At 39.5% G+C, this 19,993-nt stretch overlaps 1 protein-coding gene across 5 annotated transcripts in view; it reads right to left on the minus strand.

Annotated features, from left to right (window-relative positions):
- Positions 1-19,993, minus strand: part of BMP2K (BMP2 inducible kinase) — a 164,046-nt gene that overhangs the window by 11,172 nt on the left and 132,881 nt on the right. For 4 of the 5 annotated variants that reach the window (XM_075606622.1, XM_075606618.1, XM_075606609.1 and 1 more), the window contains 7 exons: positions 19,774-19,877; positions 15,785-15,864; positions 11,742-11,902; positions 11,034-11,245; positions 8,667-8,762; positions 6,506-6,699; positions 5,445-5,602 (listed from right to left, as the gene is read on the minus strand). In XM_075606622.1, the coding sequence (XP_075462737.1) occupies positions 5,445-5,602; positions 6,506-6,699; positions 8,667-8,762; positions 11,034-11,245; positions 11,742-11,902; positions 15,785-15,864; positions 19,774-19,877 (1,005 nt within the window). The remainder of the gene's footprint in view (positions 1-5,444; positions 5,603-6,505; positions 6,700-8,666; positions 8,763-11,033; positions 11,246-11,741; positions 11,903-15,784; positions 15,865-19,773; positions 19,878-19,993) is intronic. The other variant, XM_075606614.1, reaches the window with a different exon arrangement.

Here is a 19,993-nt window from a genome sequence, read left to right on the forward strand (position 1 = left end):
CCCCCTCCCTCATTTAAATGGTTAAAAGCTCAGTCCATAGCATCTCCCACTCTCAGGGGAACTTGCTTGCTTGCAGTATGATTGTGACAAATCTAATACATAGTGCTTTTCCTGGTAATGTACAGGTTAATAAAAGCTTCAATCAGACTTAGAACTAGGCAACTAATTTTGACAGATTTATTATAAATCATTCTTCCTGGTAATGCACAGGTTATTAAGAATTTAAATTAGTGTTAGGGACCCTTGAGATGTGGTCTGCCGTGTAGTGGCTCAGGGGCTTACAACACTGATCTCAGACACGCTATTAGAGAGGGTTGGGGCTCCTTACAATGCATCTGATCTCAGACACGCTATTAGAGAGGGTTGGGGTTCCACACAATGCATCTGATTTCAGACGTGCTATTAGAAAGGGTTGGGGTTCCTTACAATGCATCTGATCTCAGACACGCTATTAGAGAGGGTTGGGGTTCCACACAATGCATCTGATTTCAGACGTGCTATTAGAAAGGGTTGGGGTTCCTTACAATGCATCTGAACTCAGACGCGCTATTAGAAAGGGTTGGGGTTTGTAAGACCATGTGCAGATGTACACACAAGGAGAAATTTTGGGAAATAAAAACATGGCTTTATTCAGCCTGTCCCTCTAACAAGGCAAAGCATACAAAAAGAAACAAAATAAACAAACATCTATCCCTGTGTAAGGGCTAACTCACTTCCCAGTCCCTCTCTACAAGACTGGGAGGAAAAGCCCCTTACCAGTCTATCACCCCAAAGTCTCAAAAGGTACCTCAATGCAGGTGGCCTTTCATGTCAGTCTCCGGAGTCTGGATAGTGGTCTGCTTGAGGGTCATGCGTCCTCTGTGTCGAGGCATAGAGACCTGGTCCCCTTGTGTCTCCCTGTCAGAACACAGTTCTCCTGTGTGCTCAAGACTCCCCCTGGGTGCAGTTTCAGCAGGAGTTTTAAACCCGTCTGATTACCAGGTGGAGACTGGTTAATTGTCTAGCTGCAATTAACCAGCTCCCTGTTGGTTTCTCAGACTACTGAGGCTTTGTATTGCAGCCTCATTGAGACAGGTTGCTTCCAATGCATTTGATGTTAGACGCGCTATTAGAGAGGGTTGGGGTTCCTTACAATGCATCTGATCTCATACGCGCTATTAGAGATGGTTGGGGTTCCTTACAATGCATCTTCAACAAATGGTTTTATATAAAATAAGTAATGGGATTAACACTAATACATTTATTCTATCACTTGACCTGATGCACATATTTATTTATTTATAAAATGTTTTACCAGGAAGCAATATATTGAGAGTTACCTCTCGTTTTCAAGTATGTCTTGGTATATGTCAGCAAGCATACATTTACTCAACAATTTAAACAGATAGGAGTATGAAAGCCACAGAGGAAATTAGCCAAAGGGCGACATAGGACTGGGATGACCTCTGATTAAACTTTTGTCAGAGGGGCTGAAATGTGATTGGTTAATGGGAAGCAGGTGAATTAGATGGGAAAGGTGTAGGTTGTTACCAGGTGGAGAAAAGGCAGGTGTTTAGGGATTGGTTGAAGGTGTGTTGCTAGGCTGAGGGGAAGGATCAAATCATTGACTGAGCAGTGGTAGGCAGGGAGCAATCAAGTTTGGGCAGGAATTTGGGGATGTAAATAAAGGGCAGATGTACAGTAGCAAGTTATTATCACTCACCTGTGAAGACTGGATCAAGATTCCCACCCTTCTCTCTCCGCTGTTAATGTATACGTTTATGTTATATTTATATAAAATAATATATATAGATAAAGAAAGGTGGTTTATTTGTCACAGCACAAGTTTGGAGAAGGGTTAATTCCGAGCATGGTTATCTGTGCATGGTCTCAGGAATGGTGTTAAATTGTTGGTTTGGTTGTGATGGGAGAAGCCATTGTTATTTATGAAATATGTTTCTGTAGCTGGGAGGCAAGAGGTTATCTTCATTATGATGGTTAAGTAAATTGTTTTGCGGCCTAACCACCACCTTATTTTTGTGTCTAGTGTAAATTTCAATTAAGCTAATTTTAGTTAAAGGGTAATGCATCATACAGCTTCACCATGTGAAACACAGAAAATACTGTGTTAGATGAGAGATTTACTTGCAGCTTCAAGTTGTGAAAATAGATATATGTGTTGCAAGCCCTTTTGGCACTAAGATTACATCACTCTTACACTCCACTCCATTAAATCATTTCAAATTATTGTGTATTGGACCCCTTGTGGGATAAGACACCAATCATATGCTCCTAACATGTTATATGCATTTCCTATCCTGATACTTACGCACATTCTTTCAGTTATTAAGGAATACATTCTGTTAATATTTCCTATTTAATAGACCATTTTATTGTGTTTCAAAAACACAGCAGAGCATTATAGAAAGTCTTTAGAGATGGTAATGATACTGCATTAACAAAGAAGCAAAGTATGTTGTACAGGAGCTGTCATCAAAGATAGTCAGTGCTGTGGCACGTTCATCAACAGGGAAAATTACAGTAAAATATTGTATGCAATTATACAAACCCTACGATAGCAGAAGAGATTTATAATATGATCTGGGGAATATTATGGGAGATACATTCAAATTGGGGCAATATATTTCAACTTTCACAGAATACATTATTATTGTGCTACGCAAGCCTTGGAAGCAAAATACAGTATTGTTATTTTATAATTTTACACAATCGCATGGGACAGTTGAAAAGTGAAGCTGTACTAGATGTTGTTATTATTTCAATGAGGATTAGTAAAGTGGTAACAGCATTTGTCTTGAAGTTGGGGAACCTGTTCGAACTGCTGTACCTGCTCCTTATCACCTTGGGAAAACAGACTTGTGATCTTCCAGTGCCTCAGAGTACATACAAAAGGCTCACTGTACCTGAACTCTAAGTACAATACAATGTCATATATGCTGCACTTCTGTCCCGTTTAGCCCAAAGGAGTTTAAATTAGTTAGCGATGGAGTAGAATATTTATAGTGGAATTTACTGACATTAAATAGAACAACTTTCAAATGACTCATAAGTTATGTGGCTCTGTGGTGTGTGACTTGATTAGTAATTTTGTTATTTAAGACACACTGTATATGTGTGCATATATATATATACATACAGGCATACCCCGCATTAACGTACGCAATGGGACTGGAGCATGTATGTAAAGTGAAAATGTACTTAAAATGAAGCACTACCTTTTCCCCACTTATGGATGCATGTACTGTACTGCAATCGTCATATACGTGCATAACTGATGTAAATAACGCACTTGTAACAGGCTCTATAGTCTCCCCAGGAAATAGAGAGCGTTGATGGCGCACTGCCAAGGAATCCTGTAGAGATTATTCAGGAAAGGAAACAGCCAGGCCACTCCAGATTGAGAAAAAAAGCTTCGAATTTATTGCATGCTGATTTAGACACAAAAAACGGACAGGTAAACGCACCTACGCGTTTCGTACTTAGATCTCGCTGATACAGGCGACTGGATTAGCCGCCTTTGCTCCGCGAGACGCGCGAAAGTGACGTGGCGCGCCATTGGATTAGAGGTGGTTTAGGTAAGTATAAATTAGCAGCATTAACACACTGTGGTCACCTTGATAAAGTACACTAAGTACGAAACGCGTAGGTGCGTTTACCTGTCCGTTTTTTGTGTCTAAATCAGCATGCAATAAATTCGAAGCTTTTTTTCTCAATCTGGAGTGGCCTGGCTGTTTCCTTTCCTGAATAATCTCTACAGGATTCCTTGGCAGTGCGCCATCAACGCTCTCTATTTCCTGTGGATCTTCAAAGAGATGGACCGCACGCCGCCCACGACACGAGTGCCCCCCTGGTAGTACAGGTAAAGAGCCGCAGTGCCTTTTATGTATCCCTGCTTACCACGGTCACTGACCATTTATTTATGATATACTGGTTGGGTTTAATTTATTGTAATCTAGTGTGAGTGTGAGTGTGCTGATTCCACGTCTGTCCCACCAGTAGTTAATCAATTCTATTGGGGGCACTCCTTCGTATGATGGATTAACCCATTGTGGTTTCAAATAATACTGGATATCCAATTCAGGACTGGTTTCAATTGGAAGCATCACATCCACTTTGTTTCTATAGTCTCCCCGCTTGTGCACAGCTTCGGTACAGGTAGGGAGCCGGTATTGCTGTTCAGGACGTGCTGACAGGCGCATGCGTGAGCTGCCGTTTTGCTATTGAGCGATATGTACTTACTCGCGAGTGTACTTAAAGCGAGGGTCCTTAAACCGGGATATGCCTGTTTACATACATACACACTTACTAAGGGGGAGATTCACTAAGGTCCGTGTGGGCTAACACACTCCATCTGGCGTTGGCTGCCATTCATGTCAATGGCAGGTAAAGCCGGATCAGGTGCGTTGGCCCACAATGGACCTTAGCTGTATTGGTCCTGAGGTAGTGTAGATTAATCGGACTGTAAATTGTGATACTGTACCATTTATATGTTCATCGTGATAGTAGATTAAATTATTATAATGTAAAGAGCTTTTGAAATCTCACTTGTCTTTTTTTCCCAAGTGTGGTTTGCACACAGCCCTAATGAGGGCTGTGAGGTTTTCAAAGATCTGTACATTATAATTGTATTTATAAAGAACTTTTATGTTGATTCACTAAAAGGTATAGCAAACTACAATAAACAAAAATACTCCGAATTTGAAACACTGGAAAATCTATGTTGTTTTGTGAGATTAGAGGTTGCAAAATATTACAATACTCTTGTAAAACTGTAAGACTCGCGAAAGCATATATCTTATGGTGTCATGAAATAAATCAAATACATAATTTAAAAAATAGGTAATAGTTCACTAAACTGGTGAGTATTTGTCCTCTTTGTAGAACCACCATTTATAGAAATAAGAGGTATAAACTACGGAAATAGTAGTTAAAGTGTAGAAGAAGGACAGAGAGAAAAGGGACCAAGCAAGTTCAAGCAAAACAAACAATAGAGATGAAAAGGTTTATTCAACTATTACCATGTCAGAGAACAAGAAAGCCACTTATCAATTGGACGATACAAAACATTAACATATTGTGAACAGGACCAAGTCTTCTTTCAGGCGTCTTCAAAGGGCATCACTGGTCCATCAAACTGGTAACAATGGAGCAGCCAACAACCAGGACATACTAAGAGTCCCTTAGTATACTGTTTCAAGAGGTTAGATATACAGTACAGTATCATCAGTGGCTGGTTTTATTTCCAGTAGGAGTTTTCATTTTTTGTTTTTTTCTTTTCTGCTCACAAACGTCTCCTATAAAGCTGGATGCAATGTTGCCCTCAGACGCTCAGAAAGAAGTTTCTATGACAAAATGGTGGCCCACAAGCCAGGGCAGTCTCTGGCAATGTTAGATCTGTGTCCATATTTATTGTGAAGCAAAATAAGCCTCCAATTGACCCTTACTTGATCTCAGAAGGTCAAATTCCCTGTCCAGTAATTCTTCTTCAGTTAGCTTGGAGAAATTATCGTCTCCAAATGGATTCCAGCTTGACATGTCCGGCGGGTTACTGTTCTGTTTTGGAAAATTGGAAATGCTTTCTGAGTCTGGCATACCGGCGGATCTAAAATTTGGAATGTGAGAAAAAGAAAAATCAATATAAGTTTAGGCGTTGTGCTGCCACAGGGATTCCCAATGTGTTGCTGGCAGCAAAGAGATTACAGAGAAATCATCATCAAAACAACATCATATTAACAATATTTATTATCAAGACTGACACTGACTTCCTTATCTTATTTGCCTTGAAACTTCTAGAACTCTTGAAAGCTTAATAATCACAGCAGATCTTGCTACATTCTTCTGCTCATAATGCAATAACTTTCCCTGCAAAAGAAACCACCTACGGTATTTTCTTGTTACTAAACCCAAAGATCACCATCACTGTCTCATGATTTTATGTTCTTTTATAATGAACCCTCCACTTGTTCCTAGTCTGAGGCACTTTAGCACACGTAGACTTTGGAGCTGTTTCAACTCCATTACCGTATGTTTTTTTTTTTTTGCAGTAGTGTATATCAACATCGTGACCGAAAGGGTTTAAGATCCCACAGTGACTTCTAATAGCTTCTCTGGTAAGGACAGGATTCATAACAATACCATGGGTGCAAACAGCCAATATCTGCATGGGGAACCATTGCCATTACTATCTTTTGAAATAAATGAGATATGAGAAAGTAAACTGTATCTATCTCAAAATCTCATACTGCATTTCACTCCATTTCTATCAGAGCAAAGGCTGGAGAGATGATAAAGAGCTGCCGTGCTTTATATTTTCTTCATATGAGCTGATACTAGCATGGCGATTGAACAAAAGGTATTACTTATACAAATAGCTGCAAGAAGGTAGTGTAGGAGTGGAGTTTTGTCAAGGCAATTCCATGTTAAGACGATCATTATGGCTTGACTGCTAGTCTTCAGCAACATTCCCCAATTATTTGCTGGGTAGGGCCATGCATGCATTACTTACCTGTTGGCACTGCGTGAATTCATAACACCTCTCACATGCTCAGGGAGTGATGCTGCATAAGAAACTAAGGCTGGTGTGAACTCAGGGGAGGTCAGATACTGAGTAGGATGTGTCTGCTGCTGTTGCTGCTGCTGAACAAGGGCCTGCTGCTGCTGCTGTTGCTGCTGCATGTAAGCCTGCTGGTATTGATGAACCTATCAAGACAATCAGTATACACTGTAAACAAGTCACAAATAAAAGTGCTCTACAACATCAGTAAACTTACCAATACATGAAAAAAATGGCAAGTTTTTGCATCAATATCTCTCTATATATATAAAATATATATATATATATATATATATATATACATACATAGCTGAACCTCGTTATAACGCAGTGCTCGGGGTCCACATAATGAGACCGTGTTATAACCGGTCGACATACCCGGCATCTGCAGCTCTCTCCTCTCTGCAGCTCCCTCCTTGCTTCATCAGGCTGCGTCCACGTGCGCGGCGCACATCTCCGAGATTTTTTTTTTTTATATAACATTCAATGCTTTATTACTAACGGGACACACATCTCCCCCCACCACCAATAATTTTAGCATACCATGCAGGAATCGAACCCATGACCCTTTATAAACTGGGAGCTATGCTTTACCTGCTACTATATCATAGGATTGGTGTGATGTCATTGTACAGATGTAATTATACAGATGTCATTGTACAGTCTAGTGCACAGTACTGAAAGGCAGTACTGTGCAGTACAAGTTAAGTTTGATAATAGAGTCAATGACATCACACCAATCCTATGGTGTAGTGGTAGAGAATCCCTACTAGTGTATGAAGGGTCATGAGTTCGATTTCTACATGGTATGGTATAATTTATAAATTAGTATTTTATATAATAATTTATAAATTATAAAATAAATAAAATAATAATTTATAAATTATAATTAAAATAAAAATAATAATTTTAGGAGGTGGGGGGAGGTGTGTGTGACGGTTAGAAATAAAGCATTGAATGTAATAATTTTTTTAAAAAAAAACCTTGGAGATGTATGCCGCGCACGTGGACCTAGCCTGATGAAGCAGGGAGAGAGGAGAAAGCTGCAGATGCCCGGTAAGTCCTCGCGCGGTGGCTATTTTTCTAAAAAAAACAAACATGGGGATATTTTTAAATCGGGAGCCATGCTCAGACCCCCGTTATAAGCGAATCTGCGTTGTAGCAGATCGCGCTATAACGGGGTTGTGCTCTCTCTCTCTCTCTCTATATATATATTATATATATATAAAACTAAAATAATGATAATCATAGGTGATAGATATAAAAATAGGATAATGAATAAGGAAGATGAAGGTAGAAGGTACACCATTGCTAGTAAGCAACAAGACAGGCGACAATCTTTATGGCCATTTGTAAACTTATTTCATCTTCTCATTCATTATTTTCATAATCACATCATGCACTTTGCAACAGACACGCAATGCTAGTGACACTCGTGTTTCAGATTTGCTTCTCAGATTATCAGCCACAGTTGTTTATTGTCTGTTCATGGGATTTATGCACTCAAATGTGAAAGCTATGTATTAAGAAAATTACTTTCTGGCCTGCATTCCTCTATAAAGTAGGTGGAGGCTCTGTAAAGCATCATTTGATTTTGTGTGCTGTAGAATTAAAAAAATCTAATTTATACAGGTAAGGTCAACTTCAAGTCTTTTATCAATATATCAAATACCTGAATAACCTTTGCCAGTGACATTCACATACAGGTTTCTAAAATAACCTTATTATTCCTTCCTTCACAATCAACCTTTATTCTTCTACAGTATACACACAATTCTTGTATATGGTGCCAATGAACTTGGTGGATTTTTTCCCTTCTTCTTAGATTCAGTTGGGCTATTACAGGTCAAAATATTGCCATATAAACATATACAAACTGTAAACATCGAGCATCATAGAATCCCTATAAAAAGAAATTGTGTCAGAAACTACTATAACACCTTCATAAATGGGTTGAGGTGCATGAATAATTCAATGCTCATCCTTTCCCCCCAGCATTATCATATAACACTAAAGTGAAGTAATGTGGATGTCTTCCACTCCAATTCTACAAAGACCTATAGCTACAAATACTATAGCAACAACATTATTTGCTCATTTGTTTTGAACTTACCATGGTTGGGTATTGAGGTGGAGGGTGTTGTAACTGGTACAGGGAGTGCATCAAAAACTGCTGCTGGAGCATTTGCTGCTGATATGCCTGCTGATACTACATGAAAAGTAGGAAAACATTGCGGTGAGTGACTATTGTGTGGCTGGTACACACTGTCCAAATACCGATGACGCGGACCTCAGTGCAAAAGAAGCCATGCTACAAAATGGGAGATTTAAAAGGGGTTATGCTGCACTCCACAATGATTAATTAAATGTATACAGTTTACCGGTGCTGCTGGTTCAAGGAGGTACCTGTCGGGTATATTCCAAGGCAATACTCAGGAAGGTAGGATCCAACGCTCCACGGTTTTTAAATAAAGTAAATTTGTAAATGTGTGGCACAATAAATTTACTTTATTTAAAAACCGTGGAGCGTTGGATCCTTCCTTCCTGACAAAATGGGAGATCCCATGGAACGAGAAATCTCTAGCTGCGACTTTCCTTTCTCAAATGGGCAGTCCCTCCAAAGTGTACTAATGGCCTGACATGTTTAACCCATTGAGTGCGGGGGGGTCCAAGGCGTCAGAGTGCCACAGCCCCTCCCGTACTCGCGATCACGTGACCTTCGTCACTGATGACGGAATGAAAGGGGAGGGGTCATTCCCCTTCCATTCCTCCTCTGTGTAGATCGCGTCCATAGAAGCGCAGGGTGCAATATCTCCAAGTAAAACAGGCTTTTTTCTTTACCCTGCCATACCCTATGATCTAGTAACTACGTCTTGGGGCACTCAAAGGGTTAATGAATTATATGTCGGTGATTGATGTCAATTTTTTTCCTTACAAATAAACAGAACAGTACATATATTTTCAAAAGTTGTTTGTAAACATGGTGAGAGGATACACAATACATCTGTACAGTTCATATAATTTCCTTAATCTAGTTCAAAATCCTATTATTTATGTATTTATATCTTTATTTATATAGCACCAACAGTGTGTTCAGCACTTTACAAAAGAGACAGTACAGTACAGGGAATTATAATGCAATAAGTGCAACAAAGTCAGGCAATAGGAAAGGAAATCCCTGCCCCAGATGTCTTACAATGTAAGTGGTATGTTGGAAGACTTACAGAGACATCAGGTGAGAGAGTAAGTGCAGTAGCTGGCAGAGCTTGACCACAATTAGGGGCAGGCTGGTCTGTTGGGCAGGGGGGGGGGGTGCAATTTCACCCTGGGCCGGTTGCATAGAGGACAGCAGGGTTATATATATATATATAATCAAAAAATAAATAGATGATACCGTTCTGTGGCTAACAAAATGCTTTTATTTGTGCGAGCTTTCGAGATACACTGATCTCTTCTTCGCCGGAAGAAGAGATCAGTGTATCTCGAAAGCTCGCACAAATAAAAGCATTTCGTTAGCCACAGAACGGTATCATCTATTTATTTTTTGATTATTGAAGCTCGGCTAACACGGTACTGATACCTCTACATATATATATATATATATATATATATATATATATATATATATATATATATATATATATATATATGTATGTGTGTGTATGCTGTTGCTGTGTGTGTGTATATGTCATGCGTGCATAGGGTGTGTGTATATATATATATATATATATATATATATACATACAGGCATACCCCGCATTAACATACGCAATGGGACCGGAGCATGTATGTAAAGCGAAAATGTACTTAAAGTGAAGCACTACCTTTTTCCCACTTATCGATGCATGTACTGTACTGCAATCGTCATATATGTGCATAACTGATGTAAATAACGCATGTGTAACAGGCTCTATAGTCTCCCCGCTTGCGCACAGCTTCGGTACAGGTAGGGAGCCGGTATTGCTGTTCAGGACGTGCTGACAGGCGCATGCGTGAGCTGCCGTTTGCCTATCGGGCGATATGTACTTACTCGCGAGTGTACTTAAAGTGAGTGTACTTAAAGCGGGGTATGCCTGTATATACATATATACATATATATATACACACACACACACACACCAGCAGCAGCGGCTAACTAATGGACTTAATCAGCCTGATCTGAGTGAACAAGGAAGTGGTTTTCAAGACAGACTGAAAGCTGCTATGCTGAGAGACTGTTTTCCCCAGAGAACGGGGGGATAGAAGTGCTCCCCAGCTGCAGAAGCTGGTTACAGAGTACCTACAGAGGAGTTTCTCTGGGCTCAACGTGGGGCTGTGTAAACATACTTCATACTTGGCATGCTCATAACTCTATAGTCAAGCATAGGATATTTTTGCAGTAGGATAGCAATATGTTGTCTACGTATATATTAAAGGTTTTGGGTTTCAAAGTATTGGTATTGTGAATCACTTGTTGTGTGTGTTAGGAGGGGGTGTGTACCTGCTGCATGTAGGCTTCCTGAAGCATTTGCTGTTGATGTTGCTGCTGGTGATGTAATTGCTGCAGATGTTGTAACCTCCAGTCTCCCTGCTGCAGCTGCTGTAGAACCCTGTGCTGCTGCTGTGGAGGCTGCGGGCCGCTTTCCTGAGCCAGCATTGATTCATGACCATTACCAGGACTCGGTGCTGCTGCTGCTGCTGCTGCTGTTGCTGCTGCAAAGAATGAATATGAACCTTCATTTGTGCCCATTATTAATGCACACTTGAAATCTTATGTTATCATTATGGAATACAGACACCATTAGCTGACTTATTTCCTAAGGCTGCTTTACTGATACGTTTTGCACATTACAGGGGAGATGTAATGGAGAGGGAAGGCTAATGAGCGAAAATCAAACATCAGTTTAAACAAAATAATTTATAATCACACTCTAATTGCACAGAAAATCTCTGATATCAATTTGAGATGTGAAACATTTGAAGGAACTTCAGAACAAAATTAATACAGTCATAATTCTATTTAGTCGTGAATTCCCGATGTATTATGGCTTAATTGTGATACAAGGCCTAAAAAGTTCACATATATGTTTCATGTCTGTCAAACAACGGTTATTGCAAAACATCCAGTCTATTTACATACAACTAACTATATGTAGTAAACACATGAAAAGTATACACATTTTCTAGCAAATATACTATACATTATTACCATTGTGGCTGTGGTGACCCTGTGCACTTTGTATGGGCATCTTCACTGGGGTTGCGGAGTTCTGGATTGTGAGCACATTCGTTGTGGCTGTGCAGGAATTTGCCTTTGGTCTCTGTCTTGGTGCAATGGATGTTTCCGTTGGCCCAAGTGCATCTGTAATTCTGTAAAGAGAAAGTCCATAAGCATTAGAAATCATTTAACTTTTATATTTTCCGCATGATTTTAAGGTGTAATCTTGTCTGAGTTGGATTTGTTTTACAAACATTTTGAGTCGAATAGTGGACTTCTTTAACAAAACCTTGTTCTCATCTTCAGCCACCTTACAATGCACGTGGTTAGGAATAGAAGAGCCTGTTTGTTCTAAACCGAGGCTCCAGAAGTTGTCTGGTAGCCATTTTGCTCTGTCCCAGGCTGTTGGTAACTTGAAATACATGGTAAGCCTCCTTGTTAATACAGAAAAACACTCTGTAAATCTGGCACTCCAATTAAGTTACTTGTAGAATAAGTTGCAGTGCAGTATATAATAAAATATAATAGCGTTGTAGGTCTGAATTTCGAATTGTAGTTTGGTGATTGAGACATGGAGGGTTATTCATTAAACTTCAATAGAGCCCTTCGGGTAATTATCTCAAGGAAACTCCAAGTATATAGAGGCCTGATCAGCACTACCATAGATTCATGAATAACCCCAATAGGGAGTTAAAATGACACTGCTTAGGTCATTAGTATCGGTCACTGGCAGCTCAGAGGCTAGAATCATACCAACAAGTAGCTTCTACATTTTGCCCTGTGTACTGTTACAAGGGTTAATAAGTTGTGCCTTTTACAGGAGAGACGAGAACCAATATCTAAGCAGTTCTTTGGAGCAAATGTTCAAATGGTTTTGCTATATTTATGCACCAGAACAGAAAGGTGGGTATTTTGCCTAATTAATACTTTCTGTTCTTTAAAAGTACACTCTGTACTGTATCTTTACAAATAGAAAAAACTAGTAGAACTTCGTTGAACCTAGCACCATCAAATCACATTTCCATTAATTCACAGGAAGAGATCCATTATTTTATCCATTTATATGACTGTGTTCTCATTTTTTTCATTGACACAATAGCGATTTTCAAGAAGATGCAATGACAGTGTTAAGAACACTGAACATTGAAAGTAACAAAGCCGCATATTAAGACACACAACGTGATTGAACCTCACACTGAAGAGACCCACAAGGTCGAAACAGTCTGTCTGTGAGTGGATTTACTGGCTTTGCATCTCATCCCAAGCTATGTTTAAAAGCTGTGTTTAAAGCAGCATGCATTGGCTTAAGGGTTGTTCATGTAATGTGAGCTTGAGACAAAAGGTGGCACTGTGTCCTCATTTGCATGTTATTTCCCAGAATCCCATGCTGCAGTGGAAGTGCTGTGTGCTGGGGGATAATGGTGAAAGGCGGGGTTGCAACCCTGTCTAAGACATGCAAATGAGCATACAGTAATATTTCCATTTGCTATATATATATATATATATATATATATATATATATATATATATATATATATATATATCTATCTATCTATCTATCTATCTATACATACATACATACATACATATATATATATATATATATATATATATATATATATATATATATATATATATATATATTGTGTGTGTTATTTTTCTCCCTTAAGGTATAATGAACGGATAAATGATATTGCTTCAGGGTTGGTGATGTATAAATAAAACTTTACATAGAGCAGCTGAAATAGAGACATTTGCATTTGAGCACAACTGTGAAATATTTCCTTTTATTTCATGTGTTGTTCATTTATTTTACAAGTTGTACATTTTGATGAAATACTACTGTGAGTTTTATTTTGGGCAGAAACACAGAAATAAACCTTTGCATTGCATTTGCTTCTCTCCTGTATATACCACAAGGTGGTGCCCAAATATCAGTTTCTCAATCTTACCACAGAGCAACATGAAGGTTTCCCTATTTATCCTATATACGTATACACAGCTTGTGATATGAACCTGAGCAGAACACACAGTGACAAAACCCACAGCAAGCATGGAAATATAGCGGCCCACATTTACTAAGCGCTCCTTGAGAGCGTGACTTTATATTCCTGCACTACAGACACAAAGTAATCAACCCTAATATTTATAAGGCAGTGACTAAAATATTCTATGTACAACAAAGTTGCAATTAAAGGGACAGAACCAAATAGCATGTGTGGTCCCTCTCTGGGGACTACTAAGTAATGTAAGAGGTTAATGGCCTTAATGGGTTAACCAGGTGGTATCACTCTGGTATTGCTCCTCCACATCATGTGATGTAGGAAGACTGTGCAGAAGGGATTGCCGCTCCCTTGCATGTCTTTTGACCAGTGATGTCACTATTGGGAGATATATAGCTACCCAATGTTCTAGAAAGATTTTCTTCAGAGTCCAGACGGCGACCTCACTGTGAGCCCTGTAAATAGGTCTACATGTATAGATTAATGTATTATGAGTGCCCTGTCTCTTTTTATTGTTTTCAGTTACGGAACGTGCCCTGTTTAGTTAGCACCTATAGTAACGGCCCAAGACTTGTCCCATTCGGGAACAGAAGTGAGCATATGCTTAGCAGGAGTTCTCAGAGTAAAAGCACCTGAGCACAATCAGATCAGCCCCACCGGCAGGTCCTTGGTAAACTCCCGATCCAATATGCATGGACCAAGTGTGCAGTACACAGCAAGGGGATACTGATCCCAGAAAGCAGAGTGTATTCCCAGCAAGGCCCTTATTTGACACTATGCAGGAGATTGCTAAATTAACCAATACTAATGGAAACAAGCATTAGTACCTCCCCTGCGTAGGAGTGAGAGCTACTAGGGGAAGAAGCCCAGAGTAACTTTATGATTTGCCACCAGTTAATATGTCTGACATGAAGTAGTTCTTTGTATGGCAAGGCTTATAAACGGATGCGAATAAAGTTCTTTTTTTGTATTATAAAACTTCCTGGCGCCCATCCTAATTTTATCTGCATATCCACGCCTGCATGGACCCAGCACCCTGAACAAGTATGAGAGACTGAGCACAGCCATGTATATAGAACAAGTCGATGTAAACTCCATAAGAGCCAGGCAAGGAGGGTTACACTTGCAAAAAAAAAATTGAACTATGTTGTAATGTAATTGCGTTCATTAGAAAAGTTCAGTCGCCTTTCAAGTGAAAGTTTGTTATTTAATGCATGTAAAAAAAAAATATGTTTGTTATTTGTACTGGGCGCTCTGAAGAAAAAAAAAACAAGGAAAAGGAGAGAATTGAAAATGTACTTGTAAATTCTATGGCACAAAAAATGCATGTCATTCACCTAGATTAAACCCATTAAGCATTGGCATTCATTCATTATTATAATTTATGAATAAATACTGTACAATGAACATGTAATCTGGATGTACTTTATTAGACTAATTCAAAAAAATCTATTGTTTCCCTGCTGCAAAAGAAAATGCAAGGTGAGATTTCCAATGACTGCCACCTGCAAAGCTCCATTTCAAAGCTGCGGGTGATAGAGTAATTTTGAATGCATTTAAGCTGTCAGCATTTAAGTCAAAATAGTTGGGTTGTTTTTTTGCAACTTGCCAATTTATATGTTCTACTCAGCAGATTTCTTAGCTTTTAAATAGGACTTTGTGGTTACGTCACGTGGTCACATACCGTGTTACAGTCACTTATATTAAGAAAGGGAAAAAAAAACAGACATTGGGCACTCTAACAATTTCACAAGAGTCTGGTACGGGCCACCAGTGCCACAGACCGTCCAGCATCACAACCATGTGACCGCTTCTGTAGAAATCACATTCAAACCCCCTAAGGTAATGGAAGAGGATGTCCTCTTTTTCAGTTTCCGATCGCGTTCACAGCTCCCGGAGACGTCTGAACCCAAATGTCATGATGTTCTCAGGACACCATATAGACCCTGGAGTGCCAGAGCTTGTGACATCCTGCAAATGTCATTAGTGCACTGCAAAGTTTAAAGCGTATGTCTGTGAATGTTATTTTACCTGGCTTTTATTTGATTCTTTTTAGAAGCTGCCTCACTGGCTGTCATGGGTCCTGGAAGTGCTGATGGAACTGGAGAATTCTTGAAAATAAAACAAACATTGACATATTTTATCATATAGTATAAAATATATGTGGCGGGTTCAAACTTTTCAGTATATAATAAGTTATTTATGTAATGGTTTTGTTCCGAGCATTTTCAGGGGGAGAAATTGCCAGAAAGCCAATGATTTCTAGCATCAACATCCTTCTGATGACCGACTAACCCCTTTTCCACTGTCTCACAATAATGTGGGAAACATTCTACATAAATAAAAAAAAAGCTGGGACCAAAAACATAAAGACCCATGTTTACTAGACAATACACTTTCAGTGCCGGAAGACACCTTACAGGCTATTCACCTGAATATTTTATGAACAAGGGTGCTCCCAGAGACAGCTTGTAGCAGCCGTAGAGGGCTCTGAAAAGTGCATCTAAATACAGTACGTCGTAAAATAAATGTTTTGCCTGCATCTGCACAAAATGTTGAAAACAAAATATTTTAAAATAATTCTAGTTTGAGTTTTACATCTAGATACAGTAGAAATGGAAAAAGTGTTGTACCAGGATGCAGAATGTTCTACATCTCATCCTAGCATGTGCGCCTAGTGACTCTTCCTGTAACTACTGCCCTAAAAGGGGTGACATTGCCTTTGCTAAATTGATGTTTTATGCCATAATTATATATTTCTATCTATTATAAACTGCCCCCATAATCTGGGAAACTCATCTAGCACAAGTTTTTTTTTTTTTTTTTTTTTTTTTAAATAGGGATGAGGGATTTTGCTTTAAGTGTTCCCTTATTTAATAATGTAGATTGATTTAAGGTTATGATACATTATAGAGGACCAGCATTAGAGGTTTTCATAGATGAAATTACAGCGTATAAAACTTACCAAAATTATCTATTTTTTAAATGTACTAACACTAATGCTAGTACTGTACATTTGAAGAAACCAGTGCAGTTTCAAAAGCTCTGTACTCATGTTGCTACAATAAAAAGTATGATCACCTCTAAAGAAATGTACCCTTTTCCAAGACAAAAATAGCTAATAGAACTTAGAATTACTTCTGTAATATTGTATTTCTAAATCTGCAGTACTACACTGATTTTATGGGATCAATCAATATAAAAAAATTGAAGCCAATAAGATTTTAATCTTTAAAAAAAATTATATTGCACCAGATTTATCAAACAGTCCTACAGCTGAGAAATTTTCATACATATCCCCAAATAATTTGTAAAGATTAAGGGGTCTGAGCAGTAAGCAGCGATAGGCCACTTATTACCACCTTATTGCCAAAAAGGCCTACAGGGATTCAGTAAGCCCCGATAAGACGTCGATAAGAGACCTTTTCGGCAATTCTTTTGGCCGAGAAAAAAAAAATTGCCAAATGTGCGGCGATAAGCCACTTATCACCAGCTTCTCAAACTCGTGTATTCTAGTAACTCCGATTAGCTTATCGAGGCTAATCGCCACTGTAGAATTGAGATTTCCTATCCAAATCGCCACGCCAGGAAAAGTTGGAAAGAAGGTGGTGAGAAGCTGCCAATAAGTGGCGAGACGGGACACAGAAAAATAAAAGCATTATTCCTGCATCGGATTGATTACCGTTTTTAATTAATTATTTCTTGTGTTGGTTCCTGCTTTTAATTGATGTGTTGGCTAGTTGTTTTATTGATTAATTGATTTGTTGGTTACTACTTTAAATTCAACAATTGTTTTGTTGCTTAGTGCTTTTATTAATAGAATTTGTTGGCTAGTGTTTTTATTTATTGAATTGTGGTGTTTAGGTGCTTGTGTATTTTTTATTATTGTGTATTTTGGGCCTTAATGTCTTTTTATTAGGGTGTCCATTGAGTGTATAGTGGCTTATCATGCCCATATTATATGGATATGATGTACCACTATGCCAATCAATTGGTACAGGGTGGGTATAGTTGGTCCGGGGTGGGTGGTTAGGCCTGCCTGGTGGCTAGCGGGGGACGCGGGATAACCCCTTAATTACTGTAGCGGTTATTAACAGCTAAAGTGATTGAGGGGTTAGGGGCCATTAGATTGTTTAATTTCATGTATTATTTCTGGCAACGGAGGACATGGCCCTGCAGTATGCTGACGAGGATGCCCTTCATAATGGCAGGGGTAAGTGGAAAGGTTTTTATTTACATTATTATGGCTGACTGGCTAATATTTGTTTTAATAATGGGCAAATTAGCTATTATCCATATCTGGATAATAGTTATTTTGCACATTACTGTACAGTATGTGTACTGTATGTATGCCACATTACATTTTTTTACAACAGCATTGGTACCGCAGGCCAGCGGGGACCACCCGAGAACCCCCGGACATCCATGGGAACCACCTGGACACCTGCGGGGACCACCCGGGGTTTATTTAAAAAAATAAATGATGGTTTTATGTTGGAACAAAGGGGGTGGGTTGTGTATTGGTGTTTAGTTCATATTGTAATGTTTATTGGGGGCAGAGGGGGTGAATGAAGGGCCAATTACCCGCTTCACTCATCTCCTCTGCCCTCAATAAAGCAGCTATTGTGCCTTAACCCCTTCATTGCCTTAGCGGCTATCCGCTAAGGTAGGGGCGCGCAAACTTTTCTTGCTGCGCCCCTCCCTGCTGGCTTTCCTCTGTTGGCCGCCCCCTCCTTACCTGACGCGCCGTCAAATTATGCTGTGGGGTCGTGTGATGTCACGTGACCCGCGGTGTCATTTGACGTCACGTTACCGTGGCGACCATGACGTCACATGACCTTGCGGCGTCATTGGATGCCGGGTTGCCATGGTTACGCGTCCTGGAGCCGGCTGAATCACGGTAAGTGGAGTGTTGCAGAGGCCTCACGCGATCCCCCAGCATTTCATTTAATGGCGTAGGGAAGAGCGCCGGACCTCTGCAACCGCCCGCGCCCTCCCAGAAGAATCTCCCGCCCAGTTTGCATTAAACCACATTAAAGGAGCTTCATTACCGTAGCAGATAGCCACTATGGTAACGAATCTGTTAAAAATTGTCATTATGTTTTTATTACTAGTGTATTGTATATTGTAGCAGGGGGGCTCCGGAGCAGAACAAACGTTGATATGAGGTCCGGTGACCCCATGCTTCCCGAGATACAGGCCCCGTTATGGGGTGCCGGGATCTTCTATGCATGTAAATGTCCCGCGTCACGTGACCGTGGGAATCACATGCATAGCAGATACCATACCCCATAAAGGGGCCTGTATCTCGGGAAGCAGGGGGTCCCCGGACCTGAAATCAACGCGGTTCTGCTCCGGGGACCCCCTACTCATCTGCACTAGTAATACAATTTAAATTAAAAAAATGTTGTCCGACATTTGCGCAGGGAGAGGCGGCACTCTCTCAGCAGCAGGAAGTACTCACCAGATAAGCCCTCATCACGTCGCCAGCTACTCACCATTTTTGAAAATGTTGCTATCACTGGTATTCGGGGCTTTCTGCATACCGTGATAGCAACGCTGTCAAAAATGGCAATTTAAAAACAACATTTATGTCATTTTGAATCTCAAAACTATACATTTGGGGAGGTGGAGAAATCGTACAATGCACGGTCTATCATTTATCCTAGCGCAGTTCATACTGCTCTAGGTCGTTTGTGCATGCTTTTCATTCTGAATAGGTTTCCCCGCGCTCTTCATTTTGACAGTTATTATTAATATTTTATCGTACAATTATCAATTTCCCAATAAATTTGTGTTTAAAAAAAGGTTTGCTGCATTCCGAATTGTGATTTTATTATTTCTTGGGGCTGGAGTTTGTTCCGTAGGAACGCGTGTCCAGTTATATAATGGAAGTCAATGGGTAAAAAAAGTTTGATATATGGAATTTTGCTTTATGGATAACTTTACGGGAACATATCTGTTCCATATATCGAGGGATACTTGTATCTTTAAGGTATATGACATGGTAAAATGCTCACATATATGTTGGGTATTGGACAATCCCTTTTAGATAGAATGAAGGCAAAATAGGACACTTGGTAGATATCAGGCCTTTGTTCCTGGTCAGGTTCCAGCATGTACCCTGAAAAAAAAAAGGGGTCATAATATAGAAGTTAAATCCTATATATAAAATAGCAAGTAGATAGAAGTAGTTAGAAAGGTAAAATTTATATTTGAGTCTATGGGATGGTAGCCATT

The sequence above is a fragment of the Ascaphus truei genome, chromosome 1, assembly GCF_040206685.1.
Source record: "Ascaphus truei isolate aAscTru1 chromosome 1, aAscTru1.hap1, whole genome shotgun sequence".
Classification (NCBI taxonomy): Eukaryota; Metazoa; Chordata; class Amphibia; order Anura; family Ascaphidae; genus Ascaphus; species Ascaphus truei.